This window comes from Mesoplodon densirostris, chromosome 6, assembly GCF_025265405.1.
Source record: "Mesoplodon densirostris isolate mMesDen1 chromosome 6, mMesDen1 primary haplotype, whole genome shotgun sequence".
NCBI lineage: Eukaryota > Metazoa > Chordata > Mammalia > Artiodactyla > Ziphiidae > Mesoplodon > Mesoplodon densirostris.
The window spans coordinates 6084596-6097977 of NC_082666.1; the positions used below are offsets into that span (position 1 = coordinate 6084596).

General features: G+C 53.6%; 1 protein-coding gene across 1 annotated transcript in view; it reads right to left on the bottom strand.

Annotated features, from left to right (window-relative positions):
* The window catches only part of HMCN2 (hemicentin 2), a 148713-nt gene that overhangs the window by 103499 nt on the left and 31832 nt on the right, over positions 1-13382 (bottom strand). The window contains exons 8-15 of the mRNA XM_060101560.1: positions 12207-12470; positions 9621-9765; positions 8983-9104; positions 6876-7148; positions 5635-5776; positions 5031-5158; positions 4265-4378; positions 1868-2017 (exon numbers count right to left, since the gene is read on the bottom strand). Coding sequence (XP_059957543.1) covers positions 1868-2017; positions 4265-4378; positions 5031-5158; positions 5635-5776; positions 6876-7148; positions 8983-9104; positions 9621-9765; positions 12207-12470 — 1338 coding nt within the window. The remainder of the gene's footprint in view (positions 1-1867; positions 2018-4264; positions 4379-5030; positions 5159-5634; positions 5777-6875; positions 7149-8982; positions 9105-9620; positions 9766-12206; positions 12471-13382) is intronic.

A 13382-nucleotide genomic window follows, 5' to 3' on the forward strand; every position in this document is an offset into this window, starting at 1 on the left:
AGGCTTTCCTATGGCTTTCCATACCCACCCCACCCCACCCAAGAGCTCAGCCACACAGTGCACTGTAGATAGGGAAAGTCTGAGCACATCAATCTCCTCCCTAGAAATCTCTACCGCCTCCACAGAACAAAGCCCAAACTCCACCAGGCTCTCTAGCCCAAGGCCGGGAGTGACCCAAAACTGGGCAGCTGCCCCGGCATCCCCTCCCCACCCTCTCTATGCCTCACTCGCTGCCTTGCTCCTCTTGCCGTGGGGAGCTCGGCACATGCTGTTCCCTCTGCTTGGAACACTGTCCTCTCTGCCTGGAACACTGCTCCCCAGCTCGTCACCTGACTGCTTCTGGGTTCAGCTTAGACATCACCTCCTCCAAGAAGCCTTCCCGGCCTCCATTGTTGGCTTAGCCCCCTTCTCTGGGCACAGGACCCAAGGATGCCACTTCCAAATTCTCAGTACACAGTATTCTAATGGTCTGTTTACCATCTCTCTTCTGGACACGGAGAAAAACACAAAGGCAGATGCCATTGTAGCCCCAACACAGGGTCTGGGGCACAGGGCCTGGCTACCAGGTGACCACATGTTGGAGGAATAGATGATGGAACAGATGGGGAGGATCCCCAAGCCTGAGTAGGCACCACCTCCCCCAGGGCCAGACCCTCCTGATTGAGCCTCCCTGGGGAGCCCCTTGGCCATCCCACCTGGCCCAGGCAAGCCCATTCTCTATTCTCTGCACTTCCCTAGAATTCCCAGCACCTGCCTCTACCGTCATGGCTACAGTCAACCCTCAGAGTACAATCCGCTCCGGCTCAGCAGGCCAAGGAGCTGTGCCCACAACTTCCGAGCAATTCCCAGTGCCCAGGATCCAGGCCTGGAACTTAGACCTCATGACAATCACAGCCAAGGCCATGCATCAGCCACAGAAGAATTCAAACTTCCCATCTGTAAAAAGGGGATAATAGCTTCTCCCTTTATTAAGCACTCACAATGGGCCAAACCCTGTGCTAAGCATTGTGTGTCTGATTTCACTGAAGCCTCACAGCCACCCAACAAAGGAAGTCGTGTGGTCAGATCCATTTTACAGATGGGGAAACTGAGGGTCAATGATTTGACCAAAGCACATAGATGGTAAGTGGTGAAGACAAGACTGGAACTCAGGTCTCAAGGATATGACGACACCCATGCTGGAACCAAACTATCTCTGTGATGGGCAGTGACCCCTGCCTCTTGGGATTCTCACACTTGAGTGGTCCCTCCCACTCACCACATACCAGTGTTGGTCTGTGTGACCAATAGAATATAGCAGAAGTGATGGTATGTCACTTCCAAGACGTTATAAAGACTGCAGCTTCCATCTTGGATGTTATCTCTATCTCTATCCCTCTTGACTCACTTTCTCTGGGAAAACTCATGTCACAAGAAGCCTTCTGGAGAAGCCTATCTGGGTAAGGAACAGAGGCCTCCTGCCAACAGCCACATGAGTGAACTTAGGGTGGATTCTCCAGCCCCAGTCAAGCCTTCAGATGACCACATCCCCGGCCAAGGTATTAACTGCCATCCCATGAGAGACCTGGAGCTAGAACCACCCAGCAAAGCCACTCCCAGAATCACAGAACCGTGAGACAATAGATGCTTATTGTTTTAAGCCACATAGTTTTAAGGCAATTTGTTACGCAGCAAGAGGTAACACATACACCATCTCCCTCTAAAATCCCCATCCCACGTGCTCTGGATCCAAATGATGCAAATTCCCCACTGGCAGGCTACAGGGTCCCACTCTCTCCTCCCTGCTCAGAAATAGGGCAGGTGGTGGGGGACGGGGAAGGAGGAAGGCAGGAGGGGCAGGGCAAGTGGGGACAAGGTGTACACTCACGTCCAACCTCCAGCCGGATTTCTGCAGAGGCATCGCCCAACTCATTGACAGCTCGGCAGGTATAGACGCCAGCATCCCTCTCCCGAGCCACCGGGATTCGCAGCATCCCAGAGCTGGAGCCCTCAGAGGCCAGAATCATTTCAAGACCCTCTGGACCAAAGATGAGAAAACATCAGGCAGGTACCCGTGGTTAACACAGGAGGCCAGGGGATCAGGCTGCCTTCTTGACCCTGGGTTCCTGCAACTCCACAAAGCAGGGACCTTGGAGGGGTGTGGGTGAAGGAAGGATTTCCCCCCAGAATCACGACCCCTATTGTTTAATGAGTACAGATTTTTCGTTTTGCTAAATGTAAAGGGCTCTGGAGATGGATGGTGGTGATGGTTGTACAACAATGTAAATATACTTAATGCTCCTGAACTGGATACCTAGAAATGGTTAAGAGGGTAAATGTTATGTTAGGCGAATTTTATCACAATTTTAAAGTCAGCACCCTTGGGTCCAGTTCCCTGAGCCCCTTTGTTGACCACGAGTGAGTCTCAGCCTGTTCCCCTGCATGTGACAGGCTCATCACCCAAGAACTCCTTGCCTGGGCCTCCCTCCTGGATCCCCACCCTCTGCTCAGGCGCAGACTGAGGCTTGGATCAGCTCTGGGAGGAGCCCAGGGTCACGGAGATGACCACTCTCCCCCCAGTTCTGCCTCTCTGAGGCCTTATTCTCATTTCCCTTGTGCACTGTTTCCCTACCCCAACTCCAGGCCTCCCCCTCTGAGGCCTGAGGGACCACCCTGATTCTGAACTCTTTTTACAACTTAATATTTTACACTTAAAATTGTGGTACATACATATACATAACACAGAATTTTACCATTTGAAGCATTTTGAGTGTCCAATTCAGTGGCATTAAGTACATTCACATTGTCATGCAGCCATTCCCACCACCCATCCACAAAACGTTTTCATCTTCTTAAACTGAAACTCTACTTATTAAACACTAACTCCCCATTTCCCCGTCCCCCAGCCGCTGGCAACCACCATTCTCCTTTCGGTCTCTATAAATTTGCATATTCTAGGCATCTCATATATGAGATTCCACTGAAATAACTGGAATCATTTAATACTTGTCCTTCTGTGTCTGGTTTATTTCACTTAGCATAATGTTTTCGAGGTTCATCTATGTTGTGTCAAAACTTCATTCCTTTTTTCCAAATTAAGAAAAAAATTTTTTTCTTTTACCTTTTTACTACTTAAATGCACCATACTAGAGCAAATGTCTCTGAAAATATCATAAATAAAAGATTTTTTTCTCCATTCAGCAAATTAGAAGTAGGGGGAAATTTCTACACAGCAGCTGCTATGAGCCTGATTGTTTTTCCTTTTTTTCATTCTTTTTTTTGTTTGTTTGCCATAGGAGTCAAATTAAGAAAAATTTTAATTTAATTTTAAATAAAACTCATAAAATTTATTATCTTAACCATTTTTAAGTGGTAACTGCATTCTCATCATTGTACAGCTTGAATTTCATTCCTTTCTGAGGCCGAGCCACATTCCATTGAGAGATCCCCCTTTATAAAGGGGCTCCCAGGCTGGGCTGGTAGAGCTCTCAGCCACCACGGGCAGTGACCTGAGCACAGAGTAAGGAGTCCCGAGGTCTCTGCCACCACTAGCTGGTGACCATGGACGAAATGCTCAAACTCTGAGCTAACTCTGCCTGTCAGTGTCAAGGTGAGGCTCTGACAAGACCACAGACAGGTGCTGCAAAGGCTGGAGTGCATCCCGGTGGGAGGTGCCTGTGCCTGAGAAGGAGCCCGGTGTTCTGCCCCTGGAACGTCTGAGGCAGGAGCCCCAGGACCCAGGGCCGCTGGTGTGGGCGCAAGAGCAGCTCCTGTCAATCAAACTCCAGCTCAGCGTCTGGCACAGACAAGACCCTCTACACTCGTTAACTCAGGAGAGCCTGAGAACAGCCCTCTTATCTTTACTGCTAGTTCTCAGACAACCACATCGCCATCGTCACCGCCATCAAGAACACAGCCCTGCCTGTGTGCCAGGCTCGTTCTAAACAATTTGCACACGTGGACTCATTTAATGCTCATACAACCACCTATCTTAGACTTTCCAGCGAAGGAAGCAGGCTCAGAGATACCAAGTCACTTGTCTGAGGTCACCCAGGGGAGCCAGAATTCAAATCGAGGTCTATTCTAGATCCTTCTCCTAACCACGGAGCCAACCTGCATTAGCCGCGTGGACGCTGGCCTGGGGATGGGAGTGGGGCTGCCAGAAACGGTCCTCTCTCTCCAGACACCCCATTCGGGGTGCCCCCCGCCCACGACCGTCCTGGAAAGCTGACCCTCCAGGGCCCCAGTGGGACCGTCCACGGGCCCCTCCCCCCGCCCAGTGTACCTCGATACCAGATGACCCGGGGCGGAGGCACCCCGGACGCCTCACACGCCAGCACGGCCTCCTCCCCGACGGCGGCCAGCACCACGGCATTCGTGGCCGAGACGGACGGTGGGTCTGTGTGGGGAGCAGATGGGGAATTGGGGACCAACCCACAGACTCCCTAGAGAGAGAATGCAGCTGGGGGAGGGGCGGCGGGGACAAGGTGGGGCTGAGCCCCACCAACCGGGACAGTCACCCCAGAAAGATGTAGCCTCGGCTGGTTTCTACAAAGCCAGTTACTCCCGGGACCAAACCCCCTTTTGTTCCTCATTGATCTTGAGATAAAAGCCGAAATCCTACAAGGTTCTAAAAGGCCCTACAGGGGCTGCCTGCCCCTCCACCGCCCCCTCACTCCAGCCAGCCTCCTTGCAGCCCCTTGGGCAGCCCAGACTCATTCCCACCTCCAGGCTTTTGCCCCACCCGATCCCTCTGCTTGGAATGCTGTTCCCATTCCCACCTGCGGCAAGGGTCTGGTCCATCACACCACCCTGCTCTGCGCTCATTCTAGTACCTTCACCATCTGAAAGTACCTTATTTATCTGTTTGCATGTTTGCTTTGTGCCTCCCCATTAGAATATAAGCTCCACCTGCATGGGGACCCTGTGTTCACTGCTGTAGCCCCAGTGCCTGCCACAAAGTAGATGCTCAGTAAGTATCTGGGGATGGGAGGGAGGGAGGGAGGATGGGCTGGAGATCCTTCTCCTGCAGATACCCTTGACCCGAGTACCTGCATAGTAGAGGGTGACCGTCTTCTCGTCTGTGCCAACGTCATTAGCAGCCTGGCAGCTGTAATTCCCAGCATCCTCTGGGGCCACTCCCTGAATGATCAGGGTTCCCTGGGCATCCACGCGGACTCTGGAGTCGTGCCATGAAACGTGTTCAACAGCAAGGGGCTGGTTAGGTCGGGTCACATGGGGTTGCCCCAGTCATTATTAATAACAAATGAACTAACGACATCACTGGTGACACCATTCTACACTGACCCCTTGCTCTGTGCCAGGCTGTGTGTTCAGCACTTTACGTATGTTCTTTTTTCATTCATGGGGCTCAGAAAGGTATGGTGACTTGCCCAAGGTCACACAGCCTGAATGGCAGAGGCAGAATTCAAGTACAGGTCTGTTGGATTCTGCAGCTGTAGCTCCTGACCCCTGAGCCCACACTGTTATGTTTCCCAAGTGATGTCTTTCCTCAGCCTCACATCATCCCAGGAAGAAGGCAGGGCAAATGCTACTCCCCCATTTACATTAATAGTTAAGAAGACTGAGGCTCGGAGAGGTCCCCTGGGAGTCCACCTGTTCCCAGTCCCAGACCTCCAAGCCCTGAGCCCTCACCTGCTGTCCTCTTGCAGGGCATGACCCTCATGGCTCCAGGAAATGTGGGGTGCAGGGTATCCAGAGGCCGAGCAGCTGACCCTCATCTCCATGCCCTGGGAAAAGTGCTGTGACCTGGTGTGGATGCTGACCTGTGGGGCCTCTGTAGTTCAGAGAGTGGACAGGTGGGGAGGAGCTTGTCAGAGCAGTTGTGCTGTCCCAGGCACCCAGCCCCGGGCCCCCGGCCCCTCCCGGCAGCCACAGACGGTGTAGACAAAGGAAGCAGAGGTCCCAAGGGGCCTGCATCCTTGGGAGCGGCTTGCTGGGGAACTGGGGAGTGTTGCCAGGTGGCCTCCCAGGCACATCCGCAGGCCACACGGGGACCTGAATTCCCAATACCCCCCAGTGGGAGCCTTGAGCTCCCTGGATTTCTGCTCTGAGCTGAGCACCTTGAAGAGGCTTAGGGAGCTGTCGAGATGCCAGGGCTGGAGACCTGAGTGGACCTCAAGGTCTGCCCAAGTATTGGCTGCAAACGTAGGTTCTATCCTGGCCCTCGGAAAGCTTACAGTGCAGCAGACTTGTCAGGCTCAAACAGACATCGTGGGCCGTCTCATCTAGACATGGCAAACACGCCCCTCCCATACCAGTGGCCTAGATATGGCCTCAGAATCCTTCTCAACACACTCTAGGCAGTCAATCAACAGTCACTAGCATAAGGGAGAAAACTTGTTCCAACACACTCACTTTTACACTTGGGGAGATAGCACCCCAGGGAGGAGCATCTGTCTAAATCCTGGGTGGACCTCAATCCTAGGTTAGTACCTAATCCAGGCACCAACACTCCCGACGTGGGTTCTTCCCACTGCCTCCTCCACCCCCACCTGGTCGGTGCTACCCAACCCCTGCCAAGCACGTCTGATCTCTGGGCTTTCGGAAGTTTCCACTGTTCCATCTCTGTCCAGCATATTGAGAGGGGTAGGTAATGGAGGTGTTCAATGGCAGGGGAAGAGGACAGGACTCAATGCAATTGGCTTGACCTACAGCAGCAGAAATTTAGGTCAGATATGAGGATGAACTTCCCAACAGTGAGACCACTACACTTAGGCTGGAAGGCTACAGAATCCTCTTCCTCTGAAGGTTGAGAAAACACTGAAAGGGCTGACATTGCCTGCCAGAGGTGACGTCTGGGTAGAGGGATGGATTGATGGGCTTTGGAGGGAAATGCTAGGTATTGTGTTGAATTGGGAGGACAGCAGCCTGACCTTGCACCAGGAGCCAGACGGACGCCCTCGTGACCCCATTGGAGTTGCTGGCCATGCACTGGTACCGCCCGCCGTCACTGGGGGTGATGTCCCTGACCTCCAGGGACAGGTTGGCCAACTGGGTGACTCTGCCCATCGAGGCCGACAGGACTCGCCAGTCCCGGACCCACGTCAGGTTGTAGGGGGCCTCGCCCAGGACCCGGCAGGACAGGATGGCGGTCTCTCCAGAGGACACGGTCACGTTGGGGACAGGGACCACCTGCGGTGGGGGGCCTGCAGGAACAGGAGTACAGGAGGCACTGAGGGTTTGACACAGGGAGGGGGCCATCCTGCAGGCCCTGGTGGTGTCCAGACCCCAGAGCCCACCGCATGCCTCAGGACACATCAGCCAGCAGAGCCGTTCACCAGCATCTGCTCACCATGCCCGGACGGCGCCACCCCATGGCCATCACACACCCATCGAGGGGGCTGCGTGCATGCGTGCGTGCGCGTGTGTGTGCGCATGTGCGCGTGCGTGCCTACCTTCCACACAACACCCAACTGCAATATTTAGCAAGAGCTACACCACTCTTCACACCCTTTGAGCCAATAATTCCGCCCTGGGGGATAAAGCCTCGGAAATCACCCTCAAGAGGGAAAGAGGAACAAGTACAGAGCGATTCTCTGTACAAGTAGCAGCCAAACGTGAAACTGAGGAAGGCCACTGCCCCAAAGGAGAAAAGAGCTAAGAAGCCCTCACTCTCAACAAGAAAAGGTCGTAAGAAGTGACAGGTCAGACACCATCTATTCAGGGACGGTCTGCAGGACCTGCAGGAAAAAAGCTGGATCCACATGTCAATGACCATGATGTGCAAGTATACTAATGGGGAAATTTGACTCCGGACAAAATTAAGTAGTATTAAGGCATTACTTACTATTCATTTTATTAGGTGTAATCATAGAATCTTTATTATATGGGAAAAATCTATGTTTTTAAAAGAGATACATACTGAAATGTCAGGATGCCTACCATTTAGTTTAAAATAGTTTAGCCATATCTGGGATAACCTACAGGAGAAAAGAAGCTAAAAAAAGAATGAATATATGTATAACTGAATATACGTATATTCAGTTATATGTATATAAAGAATATATTCAGTTATATGTGTAACTGAATCACTTTGCTGTACACCTGAAACTAACTCAGCGTTGTAAATCTACTACACTCCAATAAAATTAAAATTTAAAATAAAATAGTTTGGCCATAAAATGAAAAGGCAAATATGGCAAAAGATTAGCAATCATTAAGTCTAGTAAATGCACGTGCAAATTTCCTTACACTGTTCTACTGTTCTGTACTTACCATTTATAGTAAAATATTTGCTGACCCGCTACAGTGTTAGATGACAACAAATCAGGTTGTTTTAAGTACGTATAATATTATCCCATTTTTGTTAAAATGCACACATAGATAAAGGTCTGAAAGAAAGTAAATCAAAATGCTACCAAGGTCATCTCTAGAACAGAGGGATCACAGGTCATTCCAATCTTTTCTGCTGGTTTATATTTTCCAGTCTTCCTACAGGGAACATGCGTGATTTTGTGTGAGTTTAGGACAACTTAGAGTGGCTGATCTCTCCCTGTTCCTTGGGCCCCTTTTCTTCTCTTCAAGACAGCTTAGGTTCATTATTTTAAAAATAAAGCCCATTCATTTTAGGAGGGTCTGTGGCATTGACAGCCTCCCTGAGCTCAACGGTGCCACGGCGGCGGGACCTGGAAGCATTAAGGGTTCGGAACGACGGGATGGACGGCGGCCCCTGTGAGGGCCTGGGGGCTGGCCAAGAGGTCAGGGGTGGGATTGAGGCTGGTGGCGGGGGACACAGCCCAAGCTGCAGCTGAGACTCACAGGCCATTCATGGGTGAAACAGCCCAAACGGGGGTGGGGGTGGGGGGGCGGGGAGCCAGCAAGCAGGTGCCGTGTGGGCATCAGACTCTGGATGATGGACAGGCCCCAGCAGCTGGCTGGCATGCTTGCCCACAGGTGGAGAAACCCTGGGAGGAAATCCTAGAGGGAAAAATCAGGAAGGGGGTGGGGAGGGGATACGCGGACAGGCCCAAAGAGACAGACCTGTGACGACAATCTGGGCCTTTGCTCGTCCGGTCCCAGCCCTGCTGACCGCTGTGCATTCATATGTGCCTTCCTCAGCCTTAGAGGCCCGTGGGATCTCCCAACTGCTGTTCCCTGACCCCCTGTGGACAAAGAACAGCTGGAGACACACAGTCGCACTGCCCCCAGTCAGGGTCCCCCAGCCTCGTCCAGACACTGGGGGGCTTGGTCCCCTGAATCTTGCCCAGAAGGGAGGTCGCAAATCCTCCTGGAGCCTTGGTAAGAAGGCAAATCCCATGAAATGCGATGTGACTCTAAGTGCCTTCCCCTCTCTGAGCCCTGGACTTCCAACCATAGTGGGGAGGTTCTCAAGAGGGTCCTTCCTGCCCTGACCAGCACAGAGCTGGGCCTGCATGGGTTGAGTTTTCAGAAGCTGAGGAAGGCCCATGGCTCTTCCATGGGGTGATGGCCCAGAAGCAGTGGGAGCCTCAGGGAACCACCCTCCCCCATCCCTGGCCAAGCTGGGAGGTGCCCAGGAGGACAATATGACTGAGACCAAGGTCCCACTCCTGCCACCCACTCCCCTTAGATCGCTCCAGGGCATCAGAAGCCCAGGAGCCCTGGGGCTGGGAACAACGGGGCGTCCCTGAGCCACTCACTGAAAGTGCCTCTCCAGGCCCAGCCTGGCTCCATCCCGCCGCAGCTGTAGCCAGAAGGGGAGGGCGCTGTGCACAGAGCAGGAGACCACCAGGGGCTGGTGCAGGTAGCCGTGGATCCTGGGGGGCATGCTGACCAGGGGGGCACCTGTGGGCAAGGACCAGCTCTCAAGATTCCTCCAGTGACACAGAGACCCACGGGGATGAGCCAGGGGAGAGAAGGCCGGGATACAGTCTCTGGCACCACCACCCAGTGGTCACCAAGAGCAGGTCGCGTAGCCTCCTGAAGCCTCAGTTTCCACCTCTGTAAAATGGGGTTAGTTGGGTTACTGACCTCATCGTGTTGCTGTGAGGAGCTGGTGAGAGATGGGGCGTGGAAAGCACCTGGCACATGCATGTGGCAGGACCGGCTCCGTCAATGAAAACTCATGGGGTTTTTATGGTTTGTGAGAAGCCTGGCCAGGACGGACCAGCCTGTGCCACCATTTTAGCAATTCTGTGGGGCAGAGAAGTCAAACCAGCCCTGAAATCTGACGTAATGCTACCCAGACAGGACTCTCCAGGGGTGTGGGTAGGGCTGTGAGGCTGCTCGTCTGCCTGGAGGGTCAGTTTGACCCAAAGTTGTGGGAGGGAAACCTTTTTTATTGAAAAATAAGCATACTTGGAGCATGGCTGTGAATACAGAATTCACACGCATTTTTGAGATTAAATAAGAGACTTCCATGAAGTCTCACAGCTTGGGATGAGCCTCTTGGGAGCCCCATCAGATGCCACTGCCCCCCTCGCCTGACCCTGGCCTTGGGGTGATACATATTCTTGCCTTGGCTCTTGGAATTACTTCAGTGGGAAAGTCTGAGAACTGTCTCCCAGGGTCCGTCTTGGGCCGTCAGTACCTCACTGGGCGATCACGGACGTGTGCTCAACCCTCGCACTGCCCTCTCCCCCATCCCCACCAGAAATGCTCCGAGGCTGAGGCAACGTGCCAGACCTCCTCTGAGCATTGAGCTGGAGGTGGGAGGGCGGCGGGTGACATCATGCTACAGGCTGCCTGCCACATCCCAGGGGAGAGGGGCGTTGGACCATCCAGCCACGTCTTCAGCTGCGTGCACAGCAGCCACCGCTCACCCCCACGCACTGGAAGCCTCTGCCGGCCCAGCTCCGGCTCCCTCTTCCTTGAGCTTGAAGAGCCCAGGGAGCTGAGGCCCCGTCCTCCCCACCCCCATGTCTCCAAACCCAGAGCCTCCTTCTCTCAGTCAAGCTCCCAGCCTCCCAGACCCGGGAAGTAGGGGAGGCACATCCCCCCCGGCCCCAACCCCGCCTCTACACTTTAATCTACAGCTGACACGGAGACCAAAAGCCGGCGCTAAACTCAAAACTCTGGGAGCCATCTGAAAGAACAGGAGAGAGAAACGGAGGCTGCTGAAATTGCTTCCTGAAAATTCCTCCTCAAAGCTGTAAAGGCCAAGGGAGGAGAAGTCCAGGGGTCACAGCAGGGGAGTGGAGGCCAGGAGACTGAAAGAAGGGGTCCCAAGCCCCCGACCCTGCCCTGACCCACTCGGGTCCGCCAAGTTCTCCACCTCGCCACCGGCACATTGGCACCTTCCCTGCACCCTTAAATGAAATGGGATGACCCCCAGCAAAGTTGATGATGGAATGCCAGTGTCATCCACCTCTGAACTCCTCCCCGGTCACTGCCAGGGGAGGGGGGAGTGGACTGGAAGAGGGAACGAAGCCCAATAAGGAGGCCGATGGCCAGTGAACTCAGACCCCACCCCACTCCAGGACCAGAGGCAGATCTGGAAAGCCAAAGACTTTGCCCTGCCCTCTGGGAGCTTCCAGCCCGGATGGTGAGACCTCAGGGACACACGGGAAACCAGCAAAAGCCACACGCATGGGAACCAACACAACGTGACCTACAATGACGTCACAGTAACAGCAGCCGTGTGGAGGGCTCCGGTCTACGGTTCCCACGTCCTGTGTGCAGCCTCTTGAGTACCCAAGAGCCGTCTTGTTATGTGCATTAGCTTATGGAACCCTTCGAGCAACCCTATAAAATGGGTGACCTCGGCTTCCCCAGCGATAAAATGGGGACATATCTCAGAACTGGTGTAAGCATTCCATGAGCTAATGCATGGCAAGCGCTTGGCCCAGGACTGTCCCATGGAAAGTGTTCAAAATGGTGACTAGATTACTATTACCATGACTTTGACTATGATAGTAATTATGACTAGGGAAGGGCATACCCATGCCCACTGCCCTGCCCACTGCTGTGTCTGCACTGCCTAGTACCGTGACCGACACAAAATGAATGTTGAATGCACAGGTAGATGGATGGACGGACAGATGGATGGATGAGTGGATGGATGCATGGATGGGTGGATGACTTTGCAGCAAATCCTTCAGCTGAAAGCTACATCTGAAGCATCTCACTATTTGGCATAATGTCTTGCAGAGCCTGCTGCCCAGAGAAGTTGAATGAAAAAGTATTTCCTAATCTAATCTAATCTAATCAGGAGAGCCTTCCGGAAAGAAGTGAGCCTCCAAGGGAGGGAACCAGGGAGCTGGGGGTGGTAAGAGCCAATCACTCACCTGGGGCCACCCCACGGTAGGAAACTCCAGAGACACGGAGGAGGGGGTTTCCCTCATGGTCCTTGCCCTTCACCTTGAGGTAGAAGCGCTCCTGGGGGGTGCGGAAGGACGGCCCGCCCCACAGCTGATGGGTGGATCCGTCGGAGAGGAGCCGCGTGGGCAAAGTCAGGAGGGACCGCCCTGAGCTGTGCGAGAGCTCCATTGAGTCCAGGCGGCCGGGCGCCCGCAGGCCTGTGGAGTTGATCACCAGGGAGATGGGCACCCCTGCAGAGGGAAAGGCGAGGAAGGAGATGCTGCCATCTGTGCTGGGCTCCACGATCCTCCCCAAGCAGGGCCTCCAGGACCACAGTCAGAGAGCAGCCTGCTTGGCCGGCCTTCACCCGCTCCCTCACCTCTTCCCCGGGCTAACTAATGCTGGGTGGGATAAGGAGAGAAGCGGGGGCTTGCTACTGTCCGTGGTCCTGAAACACCAGTGTCCCTCCAACCCACGGCTTCCCAGGGCTACATCCCCTCTACTGTGCAGACTGGGGTGCTCACTGAGCAGAACTGGGAAGGGGTACCCCCACCCTTGCCCCGCCAGTAACTCTGGTGCTGGCGGTCGTCAGGCAGGCTCTGGGACCGGCCGAGGTGAGACACACGCCCCGGTTTGGGAATGCTGACCCCTGCCCATCCTTTCCCCATGTTCATCTTTCCTTTGGTTTCCTTTTCTATCTTGTTGAAATGTACTTTTCACACTATCCCAGGACAGACAGAACTGGACTTGGGTTTTATAATCTCCTAAGTTGATGTGGGAACGGTCAGGTCGCTCCCTTTGCAGATGGCTCTTCATTGTTTTTTTCCTCTCACTGATCATAAACTGGGGACCAGAGGATGTGGTCCAGGAAGTGCCTTCAAATTTTTGAAAAAATATCAAACAATCTGGAAGGGGCATATACAAATCTAGAGGTCCAGATTCCTTTGAAAAATCAAGTGTGTCAGTGCTGGGCGCCATTCCCACGTTGCAACAAGCAGCCAACGGCACGTAGCAGCTGTTCCTGTGGCCCGGACCCCCACTGTCCAGTTAGCCACAGCCTTGCCCACTCCCTGGTGCCCCTGGCACTGAGGTCAATCGCTATTTATCATTTGCAATTGCCCTGCTGTTTCTCTGTCTCTTTTGGATGTCTGGGACCCACATCT